General features: G+C 55.8%; 1 protein-coding gene across 1 annotated transcript; it reads left to right on the top strand.

The window, feature by feature from the left end:
• Positions 1-7,778: 7,778 nt before the first annotated feature.
• On the top strand, positions 7,779-20,684 carry WNT6 (Wnt family member 6). Its single transcript, XM_054586154.1, has 4 exons — positions 7,779-7,858; positions 17,813-18,033; positions 18,243-18,577; positions 20,223-20,684. Exons 1-4 carry the CDS (start codon positions 7,779-7,781, stop codon positions 20,682-20,684), a joined length of 1,098 nt encoding a protein of 365 aa, XP_054442129.1.
• The last annotated feature ends 5,770 nt before the right edge of the window (positions 20,685-26,454 follow it).

Genomic DNA, 26,454 nt, shown 5'->3' with positions numbered 1-26,454 from the left:
TCGAGTTTTACACCTTCTATAACTTTGTTGTTAACCAGTTGGTGTTCTTCCCGGGTCTCTTTTTCTCGTTGTTGTCAAACGATCTTTAACTGAAACATTTTCCTTTGCAGTTTTTGACTAGCTGGGCGCTCCCCTGCCCCACTGCTGGTGCCATCTATGATGTCATGAGGTCGGCAGCCATCAGCGTTGCCGCTCACAGACTGGACAGTCCCCAGGATCTCTGCAATCGTCCCAGAGAGTCCTCTAGCTGAAGATCAGTGCCATAGCTGTTGGACAATGTGGACAATCTCACTGAAAGTGACATTTCCACTGTGTTTTTGTTTTGTTTTGTTTTGTTTTTTACTTCTTTCTGTCTCTTGGCAGTTCTTTGAGGCCTTTGAGGATCAAGGCAGAGGCAGGAGGCAGTACATCATCCTGGGCCTGTCCATTCTGAATGGTTCAGTTTCACTGTAATCCTCAGACCCTTCCATTCACCTGTTGCTTTGGTGGTGTCACCACCCACCTCTTTTGGAGGCAGGCCCAGGAGTCGATCTTGGGGGCCAGGGCAGCGCCCCAGGTATTCAATTTCGATCTGCTTGGGGTCGAACTCCGGTGACATGGTGGAGGAGGCTGGTGTGGATGGACCCAGATTCCACGCGACTGAGGAAAGTTGCACCTACCCCGCCTTCAAGCCCAAAGCCACTGAAAGCTGGTTCTCATTTTTAATCTATTTTGGAGACAACCCTTCTTAAGGAACAGTGCCCCATCTTGGCAGGAGATGGCGCTGTGACTCTGTGCTTGGGCTCCCTGAGAAGAGGCCTTGCAGTCAGGGTGGGCTGTGTGTACGCCCAGGAGAGGGGATGTTAAGAAATCTCCAGATCTCCCCTGAAGCCCCAGTCTCCAACCAGAGTTCAGAAGACTTGGTTTTGGTGAGGACGTTACATCACACCTACTGAGCATGTCTTGGCCTTTGGGCAGTGTATCTTTCGCTGTCTCAGAGTTCAACAGAAGCCAAGTTTATGAAGTGTCCACTGCAGACTGGCCATAGTTCACACCCTGCAAAAAACTCACATACAAACCAAATCAACTCTAAAGGCTGTACTTCCTTTAAAACAGGTTCAAAGTGCTATGAGTTCTTGGGAATGGGAGAGATCGCCTCCAACTCTAGGTGTGTGGGATCCCGAAAGATGTGGGAGCTGAGCTGGGCCTGCTGGGGAGTCGAGTCAGGGAGCAGAGTGTGGGGGTGGGAGAGCAGCAGCAGCGTCTGGGGGCCTGACCGAGAGCCGGAGTGAAGCTGCGGCGCAGGTGGAAGCAAAAAGGAACAAGAGGCTGGGGTGACAAAGAGACAAATTGTGGTGAGACCTGAATGCCAAGCTAAGAAACATGAACTTGATTTGGTAAGTGAAGGTATGCTGATGGCAGTTTTACAGCAAGAAAATGGGGGGGTCGCATCTGTGCCTTGGCAGAATCGGCCTGAGGTTTAAGTGATTCGGCAGGTTTTTCTCGTGTGTTCTCTACCCGCATTTTCCTGCTCCCCTGACTGACTCAGAAGTGGTCGCTGAGGTTGTCCACGGCCCTCTTCTCCACGTGCTGTCCCTCTCTGGCTCCTGTGAAACCGCAATGCTCTTTCTTCCCTCCCGCCTCTGGAGACCTTCCTTGGCCCCCTTTGCAGCGTCTTCCTCTTCCCGCAGCCACTAAACACCGCCCTCCATGAGGGCTCCTCTCCCTCTTCACCTGCCCCTGGGCGATCTCAGCTGTGCTCTCAGCTTAATTACACCTTACCCGGAGAGGACTCGCCCGGGCCTCCCCTCTGAGCTCCAGACCCATATATCCAACTGCCTCCTTGACAGCTCTTGTCAATGTTTCGGAAGCACCTTTAATTCATGTCCCACGCTCCCCCACCCCACCTCGCCTGATGCTCCTCAGCGGGGCGGACACTCCACCATTCATCCTGTCAGGCCAGTTAAAACTCTCAGGTGCAGCCCTGCCACCTCCCTCTTCATCACCCCCATTTCCAGCCTCTCCCAAGTCCACTCAACCTACTTCCCCAATACCAGTCGGAACTGGCTGCTTCTTTCCATTTCCTCCGCCACTGGCCTAGGCCAAAGCTACAAGGGCGGTTCGCCTGGGCCACTGCGGAGCTTCCTGACTGGTCTTCCTGCTCCCGCTCTGGCTCCTCTCCCCTCCGCTCTTCACACTGTGGCCAGAACCATCTTTTCAAAACGTAGAACTGGCCGTGTCACTCATTGTCCCAGCGAAATCTCCACAGTGACTTCCTATTGTTTTTCTTTTTTAACCCTTTGATTAAGAGAATACAGAAAAGAGCACAGATCAAATGTAAAACTGAAGAGCCTTGCAACCAACTGCCATGAAAGGAGACAGAACCTTGCCAGCCATCCCCTCCGAATAGAACTGCCTCCTTCCCCCACCCCAGAGCAAGTACTAGCCTGACTTTTATGGGAAGCAGCAACTTATTTTTGTCTTCCAAGCATGCATCTCTAAATACTATAGTTCACCTTTGTTTGTTAAAAATGGATGGGCCTGTTAGTCTCCTTTAACCTAGAAGTCCCCCACCATCTCTTTTTCTTTCCTTTTGCAATGTATTTATCTTGTAGAATTCCCATTGCTTTCAAAATAAGAAAAAAAAAATTTCTGGCTTTGCCTGTAAGGCTTTACTTGGTCTGATCATCCAAAAACCTCCAGCTTCATCTCCCCTCAGGCTGCTTGTCACTCTTTCCCACCCCGTGCCAGCCTTGATTCGGTGCCCACACGCCTTCTCCGTTTCCCCACAGGGCTCTTACAAAGGTTGTTCCCTCCACCTGAAATGTCTTCCCCCGCCCCATGCCTCCCAGTTAACCCTAACTTATTTTTGTATCTCACTTGCAGTGTTCCTTTCTCAGCGAAGCCTTCCCCACCTTCCCTGACTCGGCCAGTCCCCCGACCAGAGTCTCCCACAGGCCCCTCCTTTGTCCTCCACAGCACAGGTCGAGGTTGTGGTTTTCCATCTGTTTGTGAGATGATATGATTAATGACCATCAGCTCCCTGAGGGTAGGGGTTATGTCTGCTCTAGCTCACCATTGTCTCTCCGCTGTCTAGCTGGGCGCGTGGCACATAGTAGGCGTTAGGTTGAAAACTTGCCGCCTGCTGTCCAGGGAGGGATAGCCAGCAGACGGCAACCCAATCGGGAGGGAGTCTGGGGCTGGAGACCTGAGCGAGGAGCCCGGATTTCCTCAGGGCTGAGAGCGCTGACAGAGCGGGAGAGCCATGTCACCTGGAAAAGAATGGAGCCCCGGGAGAGAGGGTAGGGGATCCCCCAGAACACCCAGGGCCCTCCTGCTCGCCCCACTATCCATAAGGCAGGAGCTGGGCCGGGACTGAGATGGCTGGAGAAGCTTCCGGGCCCTACCACTCCCACTTGGGGCCACTGGGGCTGAGCTAAGTGGAAACAAATGTCCTTTGACTTTTCCCAGCCCGGTCCTGGTAGGCCAGCAGCCCCTCCCTCTCAGCCTCTGCTTCCCCCGCTCCCATCTTGTTCTTTCTCCTTTTGACTGTTGGGGGTGATAGGGAGGATGGGGACGTGGATAAGGTTAAGCAGAACATGGGAGGCAGGTGAGTTTTGTGGGGAGGCAGGGCATGGGGTGGGCGGGTACCTTGGACAAAGGCCCAGAGGGAGTCTTAGAGGAAACTTGGCCTGCAAGGCAGGGACAAGCCTGGCTAAAGCTTGGACATTTGAGTTGCCATCTTCTCAACTGGGAAGGTGCATTCTCACGACTTCAGGTGGGCTGGGAAAAGCTGGACTGGAGGGATCTGGGCACAGAAGGGGGAGGAAAATGACTCTTCTTTTCCCTCTTTTTCCTTCCCTCCGTCTCTCTAGAGAGTTGGCCTTTCCTCTGTTCTCCTGGGACCTAGAGACCCAGGGCCCTTAGGAATTCTCAAGTCCTGTCACCACCCTAAAGGAATGAGAATGAGGTCCCATTGCTGGGAAAGGAGGAAGGGAGGGCAGTGGGGAGGGAGGAAGAGAGAGAGAGAGGTTATTGGGAGGGGAAGGGTCACAGGCCCAAATTCCTGGGCTCCTGCAGCTTCAGTCATTCTGAGAAACAAAGAAACAGAGAAAGTGATTTAGAGACAGACACAAATAGAGACCGAATTATGGAGATGGGAGAGACGTGAAAAGACACCGAAAGAGAGAATCCGACAGAGACAGAGGGCTCTGCTTGTGCCTGCAGCGATTCTGATGTTATCTTTCTCCAGGTGCCTCTCGCCCCCTCCGCAGTCCCCAACTCTGCCCCTCCTTCCTCTCCAACCCCACAGCCAAACGCCCGCCCGCGTTTCTCTTTTCTGTCTCTCCTTTGCACCAGGGCCTAGAAGTGGAGTTCACAGACTCTTGGGGTTTCAGGCAGAGCAGTGGGGGAAGGAAGGATGAGGCCCAGTGCTCAGAGGACAGGGAGAATGGCACCACTCCATTCATGCTACCCGTGTCTGGGCTGCTGTGTTCCCACTCCCGTCTCTTGGGACGGCTCCTCTACATGCGTGTCTGTGCAGAGGTAGGGTGTGTGTGCATGAGGGGGGGTGCATGCACCCCCACATTTGATCTCCAGGGAGGCAGGCATAAGTCTCGTCTTGAGCCAGCCCATCTGTGACTCTCCATTCGAGCAGGTTATCCAGCATCCTCTGGGGAAGGTGAGGCTGTCCTGTGGTTTCTGCCGTTACCTGAAAGCCTGTGCCAAGCTCTGTGTGCGCGCGCATCTTGATCTGTCTTTGTGTGCCTCTGTCTCTACTCTCTGGTCCGCCAGCCCTGCTCTGCGGAACGTCTTCTAAGGTGATAGTGGTGGACTGAAGTCTCAGGAACTCTGAACTCCTCTGTCTGATGGTGTGGAGGGCATAAGGGCAGAAAGCATTGTTCGGGCTCTGCCCAGATGCCAGCCAGCTCCCAGGCGAGGGTGCAGAGAAGGCAAAAGGGAGTGAGCAGAGGCAAGGTCTCCCTTGGAGCCCAGGCCCTGGCGATTCAGCCTTGAGGAGGCGTGTCCATCACAGACTACAGCCCACACCTCCCCTGCCCCAGTGCTTCTGCAGGCACCACTGAGCCAATTGATTCTGGAATGGGATTCTGGGGCAGGCAGAGAGGACAAGGATTTGGGGAGTCCAGGGATGGACAAATATTCTGCAAGGTCTGACCAGAGAGAGTACTGCAGGAGGGGTGGGGCGATCTGCGTGTGTTTGTAGGAAAGGTGGGGGGTGGGGGCAGAAAGGCTGCCTGCGGGGGAGAAGTCTTCTTGGCAAACGCCCCAGTTTCCTGAGCTGATCCCTGCTCCCTGCCACTGCTCCCAATTCTGTTGTTTCAATAACATCACTTTTATCCACCCCACAGAGAGACTATGTCTTAGGAGGGGGAGGCGAGGGGCAGGACTAGGGCATGAGGGGGTGGTAATGGAGAGAGACTCGGGTCTGGAGACAGCTGGGACCAGATTTGGGGCGCTCCCTCCTCAGGCAGAGGCAGGGCGGTCCCAGAGCCCTGGTCCCCTGATGACAAAGACAAATACATTAAAATTCTTGCCTCCGAGAAGAATGCAGGATAAGGAGAGCATTTCATAATCTGCAATAACAGTAGCAGGGTGGGGGCAGGGGGTTCAGAACCCAGGCAGTGGCTGGGGTGGGGGGGCTGGTCATTGGCCACCTGCAGCCTCCAGGGACCCCCACAGAGCCCCCAACAGTCTGTTCGGCACCATCTGGCCTGAGTGTGTGGCTAACCTGGACAAATCTTTGACTGTGCAGTGCCCAGGGTTGGGCTTGCCTTGCAGTAACAGCAACTGTGTCTGAAATGAATAGGTGCAGGGACTGTGCATGGCATCTGGAGGCTGTGAGGGCAGCACTTGGGCCACGTCCTCCTCACTAACTCCCTCAGCCCCCAGCCCCTCCCCCCAAGGTCTCCTCCCCTTCTCTAGAGTGTTCCAGCCCCTCAGCAGAACTCTCTGTACCCAGGAATTAGACCAAACAGCTCAGGCACCAGGGCCTTGGGGTGAGGCTCCCAGCAAACCCAGAGGCTTCCCTATGTGCCTAGGCTAACATTTCTCCATTTCTTTTCTCTTCTCCATTTCTCACCCTTCCTTTCCTTTCCCAGGTCTGCCTCCTCCCGTGGGGTAGGCATCTATGGGCATTTGGCACATCTCCTTGACCCCCAGTCTCATCTTGATCCACTTGTTTCCACACTCTGGGGTACTCGGAACGTCTCTGCACGCAGGCTGTGTTTTTCTTGGAAGTGGCTTCACTCCCCACGCTCAGGGGCTTCCCCACTCAAACCACCCAGAGCTTTCCTCTGGGAGCCTGAGGTATCTGCACCTCAGGTTTGAGGTCCTGGCTCTGTCCTCCCTGCCCCAGTACATTCCTAAAGGTTGATGGCCACTCTAGATAGAGGGTGGTAGTTCGGAGACTGGCCCTTGCTCTGGAATGTCCCGCACCACCTGTCCCTCAGCACCCCTGGGGCATGTGGGGCCGGAGGGGAGGAGCAGGGACTGCAGCCGCTGCCAGCCCCAAGGCCGTGATGAATGGAGCTGTCCCTCCTTCCCACGGAGCCTTTGATCTCCCCACGTGGGGAGGGGGCCAGGGGCATCAAAGACATTTTTGTGGCATTAGAGAATCGAATAAATGCCATCTCACCTGCAGCTGGCTCTCCCACCCCTTCTGGCCCCGCCAAGCTGGGGAGGCAACGGGAGGCAGGAACACGCGCATACGTGGGGCCCGGCTGCAGCGAGTTCTGATCCCTGAATCGCTTGCAAGTCTGCAGCCTCCGCTCCACCGCTCGCTGACGCGTGCGAGCACTTGAGCGCAGGCCATCGAGAGATTCCTCTCGCTCTCTAATCTCCCCTCCGCACCCCCCTCCCCCGAACGCGGGCTTGAAGAGGCGGGGTGGCTGGGGAGCCAGAATGGAGGCCCAGGGCTTCCTCCTTTTCTCAAGGAGAGGCTGAGAAAGGGGCGTGAGAGGCGGAGGCGGGGTTTGGTAAGAGGTGACCCCCTCCAGAGTCCGCCTGTCCGACCCTCGAGCTCGACAGACACCCCTCCCGGAGCACCCAGAGCCCCAGGCGGACTTCCTCTCCTGGCCCCCATTCCAGCATCGCCCTGCGCACCGCCCTCCGCACCCCCCCCCCCCCCCAAACTCCCTCATTCTTGGGAAGTTTTCTCTCTTTACAGTCAACAAACCTGTCAAACGTCTCCCTTCCAGCCCGTCCCCCATTCCTCAGCTCCTCTTCGTTCCCCCCTTCACCCTGCTCCACCCTACTTCCCCGCCCTCCTTGCCCCCGACTCCGCGCGGCGGCGGGGGGCTCCCATTCCGCGAGAGGCGAGGTGAGGGGGCGAGGCAGGCGGGACCGGCTGCCACGAGCGCTCCCCGGCCCCGCCCCGGACCCTCGCTCCCGCCCTCCGCGGCGCTCCGCGCCTGCCGCCCCGGGGCTCAAGGCTACCTCCCGAGAGTCCCGCCGCCTGACTGTCGCAACTGCCACCCCAACAAGCCTCCCTGCCCCCCGCCCCCGCCCGGGCCCCGCTCCCCTCCCACCTCCGCCCCCGGCTCTGATTTCTTCTCCCGAGCGAGCTCGGCAGGAGACACAGGCGCTGGCTGCCCCGTCCGCTCTCCGCCTCCGCCGCGCCCTTCTCGCCCGGGATGGGCCCTCTTGCTGCCACCGGAGCCATTGCCTCCCGGCCGCCGCCGCCGCCGCCGCACTCGCCCTGAAGCCCGGGCCCCTGCACGCACCGGCCGGCTCCGCAGCCTCGCCCCCTGCCCGCGCCGGTGGGCCTTCGAGCGGTTACGATGCTGCCGCCGGCGCCCTCCCGCCTCGGGCTGCTGCTGCTGCTGCTCCTGTGTCCTGCGCACGTCGGTGGACTGTGGTGGTGAGTCCTGCACCGGGCTGTCCCGGCGCGGCTCCTGACGCTCGAGGGTGGGGACCTCGTGACGGATTGCTTCGAACCGCAGTCCCGCTGCCTCCCGGCTCCACCTGCGCGCTGGGGCGGTGCGGGGGAGGTGCGTACCGCTCTCCTGCCGGCCTCCACCCGGGGCACTTGTGAACTGCCACTTCGGCGGCTCTAACCTACCCCCCCCCCCCATTCTATTGTATTGCCTCCTCCCGTGGCCTCCACCCCACCTCCCTCCCAGGTTATGCGCTCAATCCAGGTCACCACGCCATTGGTGGGTGAAGAGGAAAGAGCTACCCGGGACACTGGGGGAAGCTCTGTAGTCAGTGATCCGAAGAATAGAGTGCGAGGAGGACTCTGGATTTAGGGGAGGTGGACTGGATTTGGGGGAAGGAGGCGGACAAAGTAGGAAGCCATAGGCAGGTAGGTAGGGTCAAACGGCGGCCTCTTCCTCGCCCCACTTTGCTCATCAACCCAGCCACTTCTCTCAGGGCTCCTTCAGTGTGGGCGGTTAGTGGCAAGAAAGGGACGAAAAGGGGAAACTGAGTCTGGACCTTGGCTTTCTCTATTTCCTCCTTCCCTAACCAAGAGGAGGAGGAAAGGGACTCAGGCGCCGGGACCTTGCAAGGTGCCAAGGACCGGGACCAGGATAAAGTAAATGTGCAGCTCAGAAGGTACTGGGAACCGGGGAGGATCTGGTGAAAGGGAGGGAGGCTTGGCCAGCCAAGGGATGAGGACATCTTTCCGGAACTGGCCCTAGCTAGACAGACACCCTAGGCAGCCAAGGCTGTAGGAACTCGGAGCCTTGAGCACTGGGGTAGGGACTGGGAAGGTGGGCGCTCAATCGGGACCGCTCGGACATCTGGATCCCGCGGACTTTTTTTCCTTCCTAGTCTCCAGAGCAGGGAAGACCGTCCCGGAATAGCTTTGGTGTTTAGAGAGGAGGGACTTGGACGATATCGCTGATGCACCAGCCAATCCTAAGAAGGCAGGGTCTTTCTTATTTGCATATAGCCATGTCATTGGCTGGATTTTCTACACTCCGCTCCCCCCGACTCAACCTCGGGGGATTTGGAAGGAGGGGTGGAGCGGGCAGATCAGTCTCTTCTAGGGCAGCGATTTTTCGGCCTTTTTCATCTCATGGCACACATAAACTAATTACCAAAATTCTGTGACACACCAAAAAAATATATTTTTTGCCAATCTGACAAAAAGTAGATATAATTTGGCTTCATTCACACTGGGTGGCTATGGTGTTGGGCTGCTGTCACTGACAACCAAAGGGAAGAGAGGTCAGTGCGCCTGACTAAATAGCCAGGTATCGCACGTTTTAAAATTTCCTGGGGCACACCGGTCGACAATTGCTGTTCTAGGGAGACAGAGAGGAGGATGTTCACACCGGGAGCTGCTGGCTAAGATCCCTCTTCCGTGGTGCGGGAGAGCGTCCCCCGGAGGTGTCAGTTGTGGGGCTGGGGGCGGGGAGGTGCACACCGAGGACGGCCCAGGTCCTGGCTAAGCAACATGCATCCTTTGATCCTGGCTTCGTATAATGCAGTAGCAGCTTTAAAACAGACCTGAGAGCTCATCTTCTCCATTTGGAAAGTTTGTAACCTTGGGCAAGTCACATTTTTCCGCTGCCCGCCCCACCCCCCTCAACATTTCAGCTGCAAAATAGAGAAACAATTTCCCTATCTAGCAGGCTTGGTAGTAGCATTAGGTGGATGATTTACGAAATGATCTGACAATGGTAGACACTCCTTAAATGTAAGTTCCCCCCTTCACACTCCAGGTTCTCCTGTCCAGAGACCTCATGGGTGTAAAGGGGGATTCATTTCTGTTTAAAATCCAGGGTCCCAAGCAAAACTTTGCAAAAGGGTCTCTCTCTTTCTTCCCAAACACCTTCCCTAACTTTGCCCTTTCTCAAGGTATGGGGACAGGGGTTTCTCCCTGACAATGTCACCTTCTCTGCCTTCCCTCTCCATTTGTCCAAGTTGTCCTCATGCTTCCAGTTAAAATGACACTTCCTTCATTAAGCTGTCCCTCTGTCTTCCCTCCCTTGCCTTCTCTGTGCTCCCAACGCACCCCATGCATTGAGCAACTATGCCGGTTACTGCATTTCCACAACCACATCCTCTCCCATGTCTCTTCCCTGGTCCTGGAAGACAGAACCTTGGCCTTTGGGGCCCTGGAGGCTAAAGGTGCCAGGGACAGTTTTATGGGGTGTTGCTGAATTGTTTGATTCACCTTTTTGGGATTTGTATCTGTGGGGGTTCCTTTGCTTAGGAGGGGCTGCTGGGTGAGAGCCAAACCAGAGGGAGGGAGACCTGGTCCCCTAGAGACTGACCCTGAAGCTGAGAAACAAGGAGGGGGAGGAGGTGAGGAGGGCAGGTGTGGGAGAACACAGAAGCCTTCATGGCCACAGCTGCAGGGCGAGCAGGGTGAAGAGTGAGGGGCTGGGGTGATAAGGTGTCCAGAGACTGCCTCACTCAGATGCTTCTCAGAGAGAACCTGCCTCTCCCGACCGCCTCAGCCCCCTCACTCTCCGCTGTCTGTTTCTGATACTTCATTCCTTTGGTCTGAGCCCAGATTCCCTCTCTCAGGATCTTTGGCCCTGCTTGCTTATACTCTTGTCCCCACCACACCCCATCATTGCCCTCCAAGATCAGGACCGGGCTGGTGGACCTGACCCAGCACCCCTGGGTGGCCTGAGGCTCCTACCTCTCTTTATCCCCACCCCCCTGCCCCCAGTTTCACTTTGACTAGGAGCTTTTTCAGGCCAGGATCTTCCAGGCTGTTCTCTGACACCTAGGACCTCCTCGCTGGCCCTTTCCTCCCTACTTCTCAGAGAATGCTGGCTGGGCCAGGGCTCCAGTGGTGGGCCAGAGAGCAGCTGGACCGCGGCAGCCCGCTGCAGCCCACTCTGACATCCTGGTGGCAGCCAGACTGGGAGCACAGAGGACCCCAGGAACTCTGGATGACAGGGCCAGACTGGTTAGAAAAGGAGGGTCCTGGAGAGGAGTGGCCCAGGCCCTGGAATAGGCTCAGGGACTGAGGCTCCAGGTTACAGAGGTTTCCCTCTCACTTCTTTCCTTTTCCCCGCTTCTGCCTCTAATGCAATTTACGCTTTCTAAATTTTGCCCCCAGCCTCTCTGCCTGTCTCTTTCGCACCTGTAAGTAACACTCTCTTCGTGAACCGCTGAGTCCCAGATTCCAGGACATTGGCCAGGCTGTCTTGGGACCATCTTGTCTAGCCAATGCCTTGGCCTTGACAGATCCCACCTTGAGAATGAGGCAGAGAGAGAGAGAGGCTATAGCTTTCCTAGTCCCCGGCACCCTTCTACCTGCTCCCTGCCCCTGGAAAGCTCTTCTTAATGTCTGACCCATCTTTATTTATACTTTCAATTAATGGATGTAGAAAATAGTTCAGTTTCACAGAATAGCCCGATCGATCTCCCTTTTTCTCTCTTCCTCTCTCCTCTTTCTGTTTTATATTTTCTAAGAAAGAAACTACCCTCCCCCTTTCCCCTGGGAAAAACACCACCCAGTCTCACTCCCTTCCCGCATCTCATCTTGCTTTTCAAACCCTCCCCTTCCCTTACAGAAACAGAAACCACAGGCCCAGGAGAACCTCATCTCTGGCCCCACGGGGAGGCAGGGAAAAGACCAGGCTGCTTCCTGAAACCCAGGTTTTCCAGCTGTGCTCCCCACCCCGGGCTAGGCCTGGCCACACTCTCCCACCCAGTCTTTATCTGGGGCCCCTCATCCTTTGTGGGCAGTCTTGTTGCTGGTCCCCGCCAAGCTCGGGGTGGGGTGGGGGTGGGGGTGGGGTGGTCACCCAGCCCCACCCGCCAGGCCTCCCGCCTTGGCAGCTTCCCCTGGAGGAAGACAATGAGGCTGTGAGCAGAAAAGGGCAGGGGCAAAAGGAGGCTGGCTCAGTCTGGGCCAGAGCATGCCCTGAGCCCCCCAGAGTCCTGGCACTGCGACACTTCCTGGGGGGTGCAGCCCCCTCCTGCCTGGTTCTCATCAGAAGCCAGGACTTGGTGGGGGGAGGTCAGCCAGAGGCTTGATCACCGGGGCCCATCCAGGGGGATTCTAATGTGTACTTTGATGAAGAAATGCAGCTGCAGAGGGGATGAGGCGAGGGCGGGGCAGGCAGCCAGGCTGTGGTCAGGCTGGCAGCAGGGCACCCAGCCAGCCGGAGCAGGAGGCACTTGGGAGCAGAGAAGCTGGTCCCTGGGGACTGGGCAGAGCGCCCTCTAGCCTGAGCCCTCCTTCCTGCCTGGAGTGGGATGGGAGGAGACCTCGGGTGCCCCTGGGCTGCCCGAGGAGGAGCTGAGGGTGGGAAAGGTTGCTAGCAGGGTTCTTCCAGTTGCCACCTCGCCTCTTTGGCTGGTTCCTCCAGCACGGAGCCCTCCCTTTAATCCAGAAATTAGACCAATACAGGGCTTAGAGATCATCTGGTCCCATCTTCTCACTTACAGTAAGAAATCCAGCCAAGTCCAGGGACAGGAGGTAGCCCAAGGCCACACAGAACGCAGGGAGCGGAGTGTTGGGACCAGGAGTCCGCCTCCTGCTGAGGATCTCATCCTGGGTGCCCTGGGGGGGCGGCAGTCAGGGAAGGGGTGCAGGGCCTTCCACAAGCCCTTTCTGCTCACCCATCCCCACCCTCACATGGGTGCACCTCACCTCCGTATGGGAGAGCAGGAGGCGCAGACTGTCCTCAGGGGATCCTGCAGGAGATGACCGTGTCTACTCCTTGGCCTCCCACAGCCCCGATCCATAGGAAGCCCTCTTGTCTGCTGGAGTCCATGGGGAAGGGAGAGCCCCTGCGTCTCCAGAGGGGAGTGGAGAGGAGGGAAGTGTGAGGAGGCAGAAAGGGCAGCGTCCGGGACAGCGCAGAGGGAACCAAACTGAGGTGGGGGTGTGGGAGGGGCGGAGCGGGTAGGTGGTGGGGAGGCAGGGGTTAATGGCGCTGGGGCATCACCGGCTTTGATGTGGTGGTTGGGGTGGGAGTAGGGACTGGGGGAGGGGGAGCAGTAATTAGGGAGTTAGACAGAGCAGGACAGGACAGGCGGGCGGGCACAGGCCCGGGCCCAGCCGCCTCCGCAGCAGTCAGGCAACATTTTTCTGCCCCTTCTCCACCACCCACCTCCCCCACCCCCGTGCCGCCCCCACCCACAGCCCCAGGGTTCAGGGCTCCCTCTGCCGGCTCCAGGAGGTGAGGGTCAGATGAGGGACCCCGGGGTGGGGGGGCGTGGTATATGTGGGCAAATAGAGAGCTGGCTGTGAGACCTTTCTGAGGACACTGGGCATCAGAAGGGTCTGTGATCCATTCGGCCTCAATAGTCCACCCAGGAGCGCTCTGGGGGGAAGGGGGCAGGGGGCCTGCAGGGTTCTCTGGTCCATGGGCAGGGCTGATAGGCGAGGGGACACCCAGATCCAGGCTGGAGAGTAAGAACAGAAAGCTGGAGAAAAGAGAGTTCTCAGGAATCTGTAAATGTCACCTGCACTCCTACCATCTTTCCTGCACTGTGCAGGCCAAGAGAGGAATAAGGGTGTGAATGGGAAGACAAAAGCACTTGTGGAAGCCCACTCTTTCGGCAGGTTTCCTTCATATGTCACCTGGGAAGTAGGCAGGTGTTATTATTTGCTTCCTTTCACAATTGCAGAGGCAGGCTCAGAAGGTTAAGTCTCATCATCCATTCAGCAAATACTAAGGGCCAACTTCACCTAGTAGAGATTTGCTCCACATCATAGAACAAGCAAATGGCAGAGCCCAGATCCAAACCCATGTCTGCTGGGTCCCCACAGCCCTGAGGGTGCTCCGACTACTGACATTATGTTTCCTCGTGAAATCTTTGTCTTTAATGAGCTTCCTATCTAATTGGAGAGAGAGACAAGAAAACATGACAAAGTAATGATGCCATTGGCAGGATAACAAGTAAGCCCCCGACGAGTGACAGGTAGAATGACGTAGCTGGCAGGCGCGGTCAGTGAGGGCTGGGGCCCAGAGGTGGTGCCTTAGGGCAAGTGGGAGCTTGGATGAGCTTGGAGAGAATCTGGGTAAGATTCTGATGACTTAGGGGTGAGGAGGGGGCAGCTGTGAGTCCAGGAATTTAGTGGTATAATGTGGGGTGGCGGCAGAGTTAGCCGACGCCGCTAGGAGTAAGGACTGTGTGGAGGATGGCGTGCGAAGCCACCTGATGCTTTCTGATACCTCCAGTGGCCAGTTCCCTCCAGCCCTTTACATTTTTAAAGTATTCACCTAAGTTGCAATGGCCAGCATTGGCCACCTCCCTTCTCACGCTGTTCATCTGTATCATGGAGGTCAGACCTGTGGAGCTCGACTACATGATCTTTGGCTTTCTCTTCGACCCTGTGAATCTGGGAAAGCACAGGTAGATTAGGCTAGAACCCGGGCCCTCCTGGGCGAGATCTACACAGGTTGCCAGTAGGAACTGGACAGCCCCTGTTGTCACCAAGCTCCCTGGGAGGAAGATCTTGGCGCAGGCCAAGCCAGTTAGAGTGGCTAACCCTAGGCTTGTCCCTTCTTGTCTGCATACTGATTTCTTTTAGGGCTAGCCTCATTGTTTTTATGCCCAGGAATGTCTCCTTGATTAGGATCGCAGACCTTACATATTCTATATTACATATTTATTACCACCACTGCGCTCCAGCCCCGAAACATGCAGATGTTCCCAAGTGGGCACAGCTTCTATGGGCTGGTCCCAGAACAATGCTGACTCAGAGGCACCAACTGCAGAATTCACTCCCTAAGGAAGCAGAAGGGAAGGAAGGAGGGTAAAGGAAGAGGGAAGATGAGGGGAGTTATTTCTTGATGCGGAATCAAATGTTAAAGTTAGAGGGAGTATTCGAGCTTTTCATGCTAACCCCTCCCGTTTCTGAAGTGCAGAGAAGGACCTGACTTGCCCAGAATGGCTCAGCTGACAGAGACCAGGGTATGGAAATGAGGCTCGGTGTTTTGCCCAATGCGCCCCTGCCTCTCATTTTCTGGAGTTCCCTTTCATGTGACTTGAGGATGGGAGTGAGGACCGGAGGGCAGGGAGCAAACTGGTCCCTTGGGATTCTGGCCGCCACTACTGCCCATCCCTTCTTCTGACCAGCTTGTAAACAAGTCTAGTTCCCAGGCAGCCAGGAATCTCCTGAGTCCTCTATCTCTAGCCCCTGGGAAGCAGATAAGGTCAAGAGATTTTTGTCTTTCTTCCCTCTGTGCCCCCTCCCTCTCCTGCTTTCCTAGGACTGGAGGAGGGAGAGGAGAGGGATGGGGACCGAGTAACCTTGGGAAGATAAGGCCAGTCGACCTTGGGAAAATAGGGAGTTAGCAGAGGGCAGAGTTGGGGAGGGGACTGGGGAACTCAGTAGCGTGGGGAGGGTTGAGTGTGCCGAGCCCCAGACTCCTAGGTGGGGTCCTGGACATGTGGAGTCCAGGGTAGGAGAGGACCAGGACAACTGGGGGGGTCTGTTCTCCTGCCTCTGAATTCAGTGGGAGAAATAAAGTGTTCGTGGAAACTAATTAGCTGTCATGAAATGGCACGTGGACAAGGGCTGAACTCAAGTGAGGGCCTTCTCCTTACAGGGCTCATGTATGCACTCAAAAACAGGTATTAAATGGTGTTCATTGTAGTATTATAGCAATTATTCATCATATGCAAAGTTTTCATAAAAATTGAGGGGAAATATGATTAAGCACCTAAAAATCTGCCCAGGAGACAAAAGAAAATGACGGTTCTAACTCGTAAGATGTTTATTGTTTTACCTACTGACCCTGTGTGACCATGCAGGCACCATTTGAGGCTGGGAGCAGCCTCAAATTCTTTTTGTAATGAGGTGAAATAGGTGGATGGGGGCGGGGTAGATGGATAGATAGAGAGATAGAGATCCACTCTTGAAGGTCCCTGGGCCACTGGGAGCCAGCTTGGCTGCCCTACCCTTGGCCGACTCCCCACTGCTCCATCCATCACTTCTCTAGGGTTGGGAAAGGGTTGGGGTTGGAACTTCCCAGGCCACAGCTGGAATGCAGTGATGGGCAGGTCCTAAGCATGGAAGAGGTGGTGATTTTCAACGTTTTTCATCCCCTGGCACACATAAGCTAACTACTAAAATTCGGCAGCACAGAATGTGTTCTATATTATCAAAGTATATAAGTATATTATATAAAAATATATTTTTGCCCATCTGACCAAAAACAGGTATAATTTTGATTCATTCACACTGGACTGCTATTGTTGTGCTGGCTCTTTTCGTTCTTTGATTTGACAGCCTAAGGGAGAAGAGGTCAGTGCTCCTGAGTAAATAGTCAGGTAGTGCATGTTTTAAAAATTCTTGTGGCACACGGGTTGAGTATCGCTGGTCTGGACTGTAAGCCTCTCCACTAAGAAGGCAACCTTGAATAGAGCACCCTCCACCCCTGACGACTTGAATAGAGATGATGACAATGACCTACAGGTGTGTGTGAGTGTTGTGCGTGCGTGTGGGCGGTAGGAGACCCTAAAGACCAAACTTATACTCCTTCCTGCGACCACCTCTTCAAGCATCTCACTCCCCAATGTTAAGTTGCACCGTAAGACCTAAATTCTTCTTGCTGCTATTTAAACCTGTTACATCGCATTGTTGTGGAGCCAAAACATGCCTGGGGAGCCTGTGCCTGGGGAGCAAACAGGGACAGTGGGGGTGGACGGGCACTATGGCTAATTTGAAAGGAGGCCACCTTGACCTTTGTCACCTGACTACCTCCGCTTTCCTCTCCATTTGCTCTCTTCTGGAACTACTTCTCTCTTGCCGCCCAGAGGCTTTTCCTGCCCTCTGCTGAAGGGTTTCTGAGTGGTCTCACATTACCCTCAGCTCCCAAGTGCTCCACCCACTCATTCCTACAAGACAGGGATCCCAGCTAAGCATTCCAATAAGAGCAATTGGAGGGAGACGAAAGCCCTTCCACCTGGGGGTGAACACCCAGTCCCGTTAACCTTCAGGGGCCTGGTATTGGAAAACCAAATGGGAGCTCTCTTGTCAGAATGAAGGCTGGGCAGGGAGGGGTTTCTGAAAATGTGTGGACCTTCCCATGAGGTGTTTACCTGCCCAGGCAGTGCCCCCTTCGCCCATTGGTTCTGTCACTCCAGTGCACAGGGCTTGGCTTGCTGCCATCCTGCCCTGGAAAGGCCACAGTTCCTGGAGCAGGAGAAGAGTCACTGTCACGGGCTTCACAGTGCTTCGGAGGCTCAGTCTCCAGCTCCTTCCTCCCACTCTCCAGTTCAGGGGGCCAGAGGCCATCAGAGTGAGAGGGCCCCCATTAGAGGTCAAAGCTCATCCTTCCCATTTTACAGGAGAAACATGAGCAGCAGAGGGAGTGCGACTTCCCTCAGGGCCTTCGTTCCCCAGCCACCCGATGGCTTTCTAAATCCCATAGAATCCCCTGCCTTTCTAGCATCAGGGCCATTCAGCTGACATATCCAGCTTGTGGTCCACTAAGACCAGATCTTTTTCTAAAGCTCTTTTGCTTTAGTATCTATACATAATTTATTTTCTTTGATAGGCTTCTTGATCTTCCTCTCTTAATTACTTCCTCTTCTCCCTTTTGGGAGAGGCCTGTTGAATTTTAGTCTTGGCCTACCCGGTGCCAGCTGCCTTCAGCTTGAGTCAAAATTGTATAAGGATTTATTAATGAAGATGTGCACAGAGGGATAAGACTGAATCCTTGTTCTGTAATAATTTCAGTCTAGAATCTAGTTAAGAAGAAACACAGACATGGGTGGAATGGTCGGAGAACCAGATAGGAGAATCTCAATCTTAGTTGACGGTGGGCTGGAGGGGGTGCATATCTGGGCTCCTGGCTGTGGGCCGAGCGGGGCTGGTCGTCTTCTCTGTCACCTCAGCCCTTCGAGTTGCATCCCTGACCTGCTGTGTTTTGCTTCCCAGGGCGGTGGGCAGCCCCTTGGTCATGGACCCCACCAGTATCTGCAGGAAGGCACGGAGGCTGGCTGGGCGGCAGGCCGAATTGTGCCAGGAGGAGCCGGAAGTGGTGGCCGAGCTAGCACGGGGCGCCCGGCTCGGGGTTCGAGAGTGCCAGTTCCAGTTCCGTTTCCGCCGCTGGAACTGCTCCAGCCACAGCAAGGCCTTTGGGCGCATCCTGCAGCAGGGTCAGTCTGCGGAAGGGCTCTGGGTGCCCAGAGAAGAGGGTGGAGGTTTGGGGAGGCTGCCGAAGCCCCACCTCTCCCATGGGCCTTTGGGCACTCTGCCCTGACCCTGTCTCCCTGCCCCACCCAACCCCCCCCCACTGCCCCGCCCGCCAAGACCCCCAGGACTCAGCTTTGGTGCTGTGGCTGACTGCCACTCCCTGTCCCCACAGACATCCGGGAGACTGCCTTCGTCTTTGCCATCACGGCTGCGGGCGCCAGCCACGCAGTCACGCAGGCCTGCTCCATGGGCGAGCTGCTACAGTGTGGCTGCCAGGCGCCCCGCAGGCGGGCCCCACCGCGACCCCCTGGCCTGCCAGGCACCCTTGGGCCCCCTGGTCTTGTGGGCTCCCCAGAGGGCAGCGCAGCCTGGGAGTGGGGAGGCTGCGGCGATGATGTGGACTTCGGAGATGAGAAGTCCAGGCTCTTTATGGATGCGCGGCACAAGCGGGGCAGTGGGGACATCCGAGCGTTGGTGCAGCTTCACAACAATGAGGCAGGCCGGCTGGTGAGTATGGGCAGGGATGTGTAAGAGTGTGTGTGCACGTGAGCGTGTGTCAGGGGATGTGGGAGAGTCACGTGTATGAGTGCGGGTGAGTGTAGGAGCATATGTGTGGAGGTGTGTGAGGAAGGGAGGGCATGAGAGAGGGTGTGTACGTGCAGAGTATGTTAATGCGCGTGGGAGCCAGCATGGCAGTGCCGGGCCACTTGGGAAGGTTGGTTGGGGGCCTTGACGGGCATGTGGGAGGCGAGGTGGCCAGCCTAGAAGATGAGTCACTTCGGGGGGCTTGAGAGGGCCTGGGACCGGGTAGGGAGAGGTCACCCAGGGAAGAGGACTTGGTTGGGGCCTCAGGGACCATGGATAGAGAGGGCATACTTCTGAGACAGGCCAGGTGGATAAAGCTTGGGGCGGGTAGAGATGTGGCTGCCAGGGCAGGGGCAGAGGATGGAGACAAAGGTTAGGGATGAAAGGAAGAACAGAAGCTGGGGCAAAGTTATGGGGCCTTGAGATAGGGGAGCCAGATGTGAGGGAGCCTGCAAGGGGGTAGAACAGGCCCAAGGGGCAATGCGCTTGGAAAGGACTGAAGGGCTAGAGGAGATCCTGGGGGGTGGGGGTGGGGGAGGGTCAGGCAGAGGCCAGGAAAGCTGTAGCAGAACCTGCGCTCTTGTCCACTGGCTGCCCAGCAACCCCAGACCAGGCCCTGCTAGAACCCTGGCAGCCTCTCCCTTTCTCTCTGCAATGAGGAGGCTACAGGAGCTCCTGTTTGGGGACAATAAAGCTGTCTGGGTCGGATGTTTCCAGGGGGAAGGAGAGAGCCTAGATTCAGCTTCCAGAGGTGATCTCCCTGGGTCATTTGACCCATAAATCTCTAGTGGGGCCGTGACTCTGAAACACAGAGAGCAAATAAAGGGCAGGACTCCCGGGTGCCAGTTCTCAGTAGCGCATCCACAGTGGGCCCAATGCCTCAGTTCGGGGGTGCTCCAGGGGCATGCGCACGCACACGCGCGCGCGCGCGCACACCCCCCATACCCACCCCCACCCCCCTGTGTCCTCTAGGGTTTGGACCCGAGGCATTGGGCGGGGGGGTGGTAAGAGGGGGCCCAGAGAAGGATGTCCTGACAGGCCCACATACCTGTTGGAGAGGGTTGGGGAGGGGTGGTGGAGACAGACGCCCAGCGAGCAGGCTCTGTGTCTCTACTCAGCCCTGCCTGGGGCCGTGAGGGTTGGCAGGAGGAAGAAGGTGCGACAGCTCCCTCGCTCCCCTCCCCCCCCCGCCCCTCCTCCTGGGAGAATCTCACTCCTGCTGTCCATTCTACTTTCTCCGCATTCCCTGGCTTTGGATTCTGGAATCTCTGTGTTACATTCTGTCCCACGTTCCCCGTCGTTCCTACTCCTTCATTCGTATCAGTCTTCCCCTCTTCTTGGGGCTGTCGCTTCCCTGATTTGCTCCTCTCCACCTTGCCCTCGCCCATTTTGTAAAAAAAAATTTTTTTTGGAGGTTGTGGGGAGGAGGTCTGGTTTTCCCTCTCTTCCGACCGCACCCCGTCTCTTACGTTCTGTCTATCTCTTACATTCTGTCTGTCCTCTGGGCCTTTCCGCGCCCCGTGCCCCATATCTATCTCCATCTGCACCGCTCCTCTGCTCCTCGCAGGCTGTACGGAGCCATACGCGCACCGAGTGCAAATGCCACGGACTGTCGGGCTCCTGCGCTCTGCGCACCTGCTGGCAGAAGCTGCCCCCGTTCCGCGAGGTGGGCGCGGAGCTGCTCGAGCGCTTCCACGGCGCCTCACGTGTCATGGGCACTAACGATGGCAAGGCTCTGCTGCCCGCCGTCCGCAGCCTCAAGCCGCCTAGCGGGGCCGACCTACTCTACGTTGCCGACTCGCCCGACTTCTGCGCCCCCAACCGGCGCACAGGCTCTCCCGGCACTCGGGGCCGCGCCTGCAACAGCAGTGCCCTGGACCTCAGCGGCTGCGACCTGCTGTGCTGTGGTCGCGGGCACCGCCAGGAGAGCGTGCAGCTCGAGGAGAACTGCCTGTGCCGCTTTCACTGGTGCTGCGTAGTGCAGTGCCACCAATGCCTCGTGCGCAAGGAGCTCAGCCTCTGCCTCTGACCTGCCGCGCGGCTCTCCAAACTGCGCGCAGAGCCGCCTCTCGGTATCTTTGTGACCTCTGGGCTCCAGCAGGTGGCGCTGTCCAGGCCCAGCTGACCCTTGCCAAGGTCCATCTCCCCGGCCCCTGGAAACTGAGGCGGTGAGGCTGGAGATACACGCACGCCCTGGAGGGCGCGGGGCATCGGAGGGACCCTCCTCTCCCAGAGGCACTTTAGAGAGTTCTGGTGGAGACGATGCGCTCTCGAGAGTTCTCTCTCCTTGACCCCCAGATGGAAACCAAAGAGCCCTTCTCTAGGCCTCTGGATGCGGGGCTCCTCAGAACTGCTGGCCATGGGTTGGGTGGGTAAGTTTAGTATCAATAAAGATATTTAAACCAATAGGACTGGGCGCACAGTTTGGGAGGGGGGCTGGTCTCCTGCGGGTTTATATGGGGCCAGGCTCTGGAAGGAGTGTCTAAAGGGAGATGGTTTTGGTACAACTGGCAATCCAGAGCTCCCCACCCTGGGTCCCTAGCCTCCGCCCATGGGACTGGGCTCTCCTGGCAACCACAGCGAAGAGCGCCAAGTCTCCCCTTGGCATTCTTCTTGCTCACTCTTGTCACACATCTAGGGCCTGGACCTACACTCTAGGGAAGACGTAGTAACTCCTCTTTAAAGGAGCAGATTCTTGAGAGAGTCTGGGGAGATCGGAACAGAAGCCGCTGCTCTCCTTCAGCTCCCATCAAAAGTCTCGGGGAGCATGACACCTTCCTCTGCCCTTCTGTATGTGACCCCCAGGAGGGGGGCCCATGGGGAGACTTTTAGGGTTACTCAAGCCCATAGGATTAAAGCACTTTATGAACTGTAGAATGTGATGAAATACGTTTTTGGTAACATCAGGCTTAACATTGAAACGAACTTTACCCCCATTAACATTGAAAAGACTGCTCAGAACAGCATTTCTAATTACACTTAGAGGGAGATGAAGAAAAGTTGTCCCAAGGTTTCTCCTGGCACCCAACTATATGTCCTTCCTTCCAGTTCTTTCTCAGGAAGCTGATGGTGAGTGTGGAGGGAAAGGAGGAGGGGTTTGAGGATCTGGGTTCTCCAGAGCTAAACCTCATGTTCCCCATATTCCTTCCAGAGAGAAGCGGGGGATGCATAGCCAAATGGCTGGGATTCAAAGCCCCCAATTTGCTCATAGTCCAAATGCTGTAAATGCTCCCATCAAGGTGTGTAGGGCAAAGCAAGAGCTTTAGGTCTGAAGCTGGTGTTGCTATGTAGAAGTTTACAGTATAGATCATATGAGTCTCAGTTTCTTTACCTATATAATGGGAATAGCATCCTATTTCAGTTATCCATTGCTGCATAACAACCCCAACATAACTACTTCTCACAATCTTTCTGGTCAGGAATTTCTCAAAAACTCAGCTTGGTGGTTCTGCTCCTTATGGCAGAACTATTGGCCATTCAGTTCATTGGGCTCCCCTGGTGGCTGGGCCAGACTGCGCAGCCCAAGAGGCTTCACCCATGTGTGTCTAGTGCCTCAGAGCTGCTCCAGTGGCCTCCTCCTTTCCACGTGCCCAGCTCAGGCTTCCTCACAGCACGGTGGCCTCAATGTAGTTGGATGGACTTATTACATCAGGCTGGCTTTTGAAATAGACTTTGCTGAACTGGGAGAGAGAAGCTGCCAGTCTCTTCTTCAGTTCCAGCCTTAGAAGTTACACAGCTTTGCTCTTGCTCACTGTTGGTCAACAGGAGTCACAGAACCAGCCAAAATTCAAGGGAAGGGGAGCTAGACTCCGCCTCTCAGTGGGAGAGTGGTAAAGGATGCGCAGCCATCGTAACCCATCCCATGGTGTCATAAACTTGTGGGAAGGATATTTTTGAACTATGAGAAGCACTCAGCACAGCGCACAATAAGTTGTCAAATTTATGCTTGATAAATGGTAGTTACTGTGAGGATGGGGATAGAAGGCTGGTTTTATAGAGAGAGAGAAAGAGAGAGAGAGCTGGTATTAGGCAGGCCCTGATTGCAAATAGATATCCAACTCAGACTAACTTGGTCCAAAGAAAATTAATTAATGAGTCTTATACCTGGTAAGACCAGAGGTAAGAGTGAATTCAGGCACAGCTGAACCCAGGGACCCAAAAGATGTGACAAATCTTTTCTCCCAGCCCCACATCTATTGTTTCTGCCTATCTCTGCCTCTCTTTTCTTTTTTTAAATTGATTTTTAGAGAGAGAAAGAGAGAAACATCAATTTTTTATTCCCCTTATTTATGTATTTATTGGTTGATTCTTACATGTGCCCTGACTGAGAATCAAACCCACAACCTTGGCATATATACTCTAACCCACCGAGCTACACAGCCAGGCTCTCTGCCTCTTTTCATGCCATCCTCATTCTCTCCTCCTGCAGATAGATTTTCTCTAAGTGGCAGCTCTATGCCTACGTTCTTAGAGCTGGTCATCTGAAAAAGAAAGGCCTTCCCAGCAGAGGTCCCGAGGAAGACCCTGATTGGGTCAACTTGGGTCATTTGCCTATTTTTGAACCAATAACAGAGTCCAGGGAGAGGTACTACTATGCCTGGGATTGGCAGCGCCCCCGCGAGGCCATAGGGAGGACAGCAGAGTCCTTCAAATGAAACACAGGAACAGGAACTCACCCTGGCTGTGACAGGCCCCAACCACGGCTTTCAGGGTGTCTGTCTCCCCCCGCACGATGCCCCTCCATCTGTATCTATGACCTAGCCTGGATCGGCCCTCAAGGATCAGGTAGGGGGCCCCAGAGTGTGGCATGTATGGAGCGGGGGTGGGAATAGGTTGCTGGGGGAAGGAAGGGACACCTGTGTTTTCCTTCCTGCTTCTCCTGGCTCCCTGTCCAGTTAAATGCCTGGACATTAGGAAGTGTCATGGAGAATTTGGACTTAGAACTTCTCTACCCAAGCAGACTTGGGTAACTTACCAAGGGAAAAAAATGGAACTGGCATCGTGGGCCATATGGAGGTGAAATGAAGCTCCCTACAGATAGGATTTATATTCACAGCTCTGCCTTTCCCCAGAGCTCTGCAATGGGTACAGTGCTTTAAAAATAACCTCCTGTACTTCTCTCAGAGACCACCAGAGGGTGCACAGAGCCCGGTTTCCCAATGAAAGGGACCAACTGACAGGTCATTTGGGGAACTCAAAGTGGTAGGCCAGAGAGGGGAGGATGAGAGGAACACAGAGACCCACAGACAACTTGGGTCAAGCTGCTAGGGTCCCAGACTGCCTGGGACGCCTCCCTCCCATCTTTACTTCCAGGTCCTGGGGGTGGGGAGTGTATGGAGCAGGTGATGCCAGACAGGGAAACTGAAGCAGCGCATGAACTAATACCAACCCAAGCAGGTTAAAAGGAATTTAGAGGAAGTAGCATAATACAGTGAAAAAAGGCCTGGTTGCTAGCTTGACCTTGATCAAGTCAGTTAATCCCTCTGAGCCCTAGTTTTCCCATCATGAAACGGGGGTGTCTGGTAGCTAGTTAGCACGTTGTAAGAGTGCACTGCAATCTTTAACTGCTAGTCACATGGGAGTGGTCCATCTTCTGTGACCAAGCCCAGCAGGGGTCTGGAAACTGCCATCTGCGAAGGGTGAGAAAAAGGGCCCAAGAGGCACTATTTTGGCCATGAGCCTAGTCCTTTGGGCTCAGAGTTGGATCTGGGCTCCCGCACTGCTGCCTGGGAAGGGGCTGGAAACAGAGCTCAGAGATGCTCCATCACACCACTACCTCCCTTGCTGACCCAGTTGCTCAGCCCCAGATGCAATCTGAGCCATCAAGGTCTCCTGCTGGCTGAGTGATGGAGGACATGTGGAACCAAGGAGATAGGGGAAGAGCACAGAGATGCTCCAGATGTGTGTGTGACCGTATCAGGAACAGCCAGAATACAGGCAGATGGGTGTGGAGGCCACCTGGAAGGTGCAGTCAGGATCAGCCTGAAGCTGAGGGCTCAAAAGAACATTTACCCTTCCCTTCAGTGACCAAACAAATTAGGTGTTTGGGGGACTGAAGCAGCAAGCTACGCTCCCTTACCTTGGTAAGGGGCAGTGGTCCCCGAGACCCTGATAACAGGACAAAGAGTTCCCTTATCAGCCTGGGACCCCTCCCCTCTCCTTCACCAAGACAAACTTCTCTGGCAGAGCAGCAGGACTGAAGGTCCCACCTGTTCTCGCCCTGGTGCCGTCCCAGCTCTCCCTTCCCTGAAACCTCCTCCAAAGCCACCACAGCTGGAACCATTCTCCGAGCTGCCTTCAGCCTTGGTGCTCCCCCACCCCCAGTGGCCCCTGTAATTGTGGTCTCAGGCTGCGGCTGCGGGGGCTGGGGCCGGGCTGAGGGCCAGGCCCAGGGCAGGGCCAGGGTGGGGCCTAGGAGCTGCCCATGGCATGGGTCACATGGGGCTGGGCCAGACACTCTTTCTGGGCTTCATCTGCACATAGGCCAAGGCCCTGTGCCTACATATGCCCTCTCTTCCCTGAGCTGTGGAGAGTTGCTCTGGGCTTGGGTGTTTCTAAACCCCCCTGACATCGGTCCAGAAGCACATCCCAATGCAAGCAAGGCTTGGACATCACTATTTGCCTGTTGGGGTCTCAGAGAAAGTGTCTTCTCTCTCTCCTGTACATGTCTATAGTTCATGAACAGTAGGAGGTGGGAGAGCAAACAGACCCCCTCCTCATTAGGGGGAGGCCAAAGGAAAAATATCACTCAGCAGATCAGCAGTGTTTCCAAAATGTGGTCCTCGCAAAAATCCCTCAGGACACCAGTTAGGAATGCAGGCCCCCAGGCCTTGTCCCTGGAAAGGATGATTCAAGCTGCTTGGGGCTGGACTCAGTATTTCCCACAATGGCCCACCCCAGGGGCTATATGGGATGCATGGGTCATGGGAAATGCTAGTGTGAGCACCGGACAGGGAGTAAGGAGGATTAGGAACCCATTCAGCGTGTCACATTCCTGATGGCGTGTGTTCCTAATCCTTTCTGGGCCTCAGTTTCCCCAGCAGCCAATGGGAGCATGAACCCCCAACCTGGTTTGCCCCTGCTGGTGCCCTCTCCTGCCCTGGGCTTGGGCCTTCTTCCTGTGCTGAGCCCAGCCCTGCCCTGCCCTGCCTCTCTGCATACCCTTCCCAAACTCCCTGTGCCTGCAGCGTGGTGGGGGAGAGTGGGGAGGGGAGGGGTGGATGGGGTCAAACAAGGCTCTGGCTGACGCAGACTGCTTCCTGCCCCCGGCTGTTTTCCTGCTGTCCAGCCAGACTGCTCCCCCCACAGCCCCCCCCCCCACACCCCCAGCAGCCTCAAGCCCTTAATTCCTGACAGCTGCAGTCCCTGCCGGCAGCAATGGGGCAATGAAAGGAGGAGTGTGCTGTCAGCCTGCTGTTGCTCAGGCTGCCTCTACCACCTGACAGTCTGGGGACAGAGGAGGCCCCGCCCCCTCCCCCAATTCCCCAGGAATGGCCAGTTCCAGGAAAGGGCCCCTTTTGTCTCTGAGCCCAGAGGTTCCAGTAGTTTGTCCTTAAACCAGTAGGGGCTCCCTTCAGAGAGAGAGATTAGTGAGGTGGGGAGGGAGGTGTGTGTATAGAGTGGGAGGCTTGTACCCATTTTGTAGAGGAGGATGCTAAGGTCACAGTGAGGGTGGGATTCACTATCAGGGCCCAGATTAGAACCAGAATCAGAGGCTGAAGCCTCTGTCCCCAGCCCTCTGGCTATCAGGCCCTTGCCTGGGTCCAGCACGCTCAGCCCAGTGTTCAGGTGTGGAGGGA

This window comes from Pteronotus mesoamericanus, unplaced genomic scaffold, assembly GCF_021234165.1.
Source record: "Pteronotus mesoamericanus isolate MK-2021 breed Mesoamerican mustached bat unplaced genomic scaffold, CSHL_Meso_final contig_90, whole genome shotgun sequence".
NCBI lineage: Eukaryota > Metazoa > Chordata > Mammalia > Chiroptera > Mormoopidae > Pteronotus > Pteronotus mesoamericanus.
This window is presented reverse-complemented; position numbering and strand designations above follow the sequence as displayed.

Excerpts from the sequence above, each read along its gene's own strand:
- WNT6 (XM_054586154.1), top strand. The coding sequence starts at position 7,779 with ATGCTGCCGCCGGCGCCCTCCCGCCTCGGGCTGCTGCTGCTGCTGCTC. Across the intron at positions 7,859-17,812 it reads CACGTCGGTGGACTGTGGTG|GGCGGTGGGCAGCCCCTTGG; the intron begins GTGAGTCCTGCA and ends TTTGCTTCCCAG. Across the intron at positions 18,578-20,222 it reads ACAATGAGGCAGGCCGGCTG|GCTGTACGGAGCCATACGCG; the intron begins GTGAGTATGGGC and ends TGCTCCTCGCAG.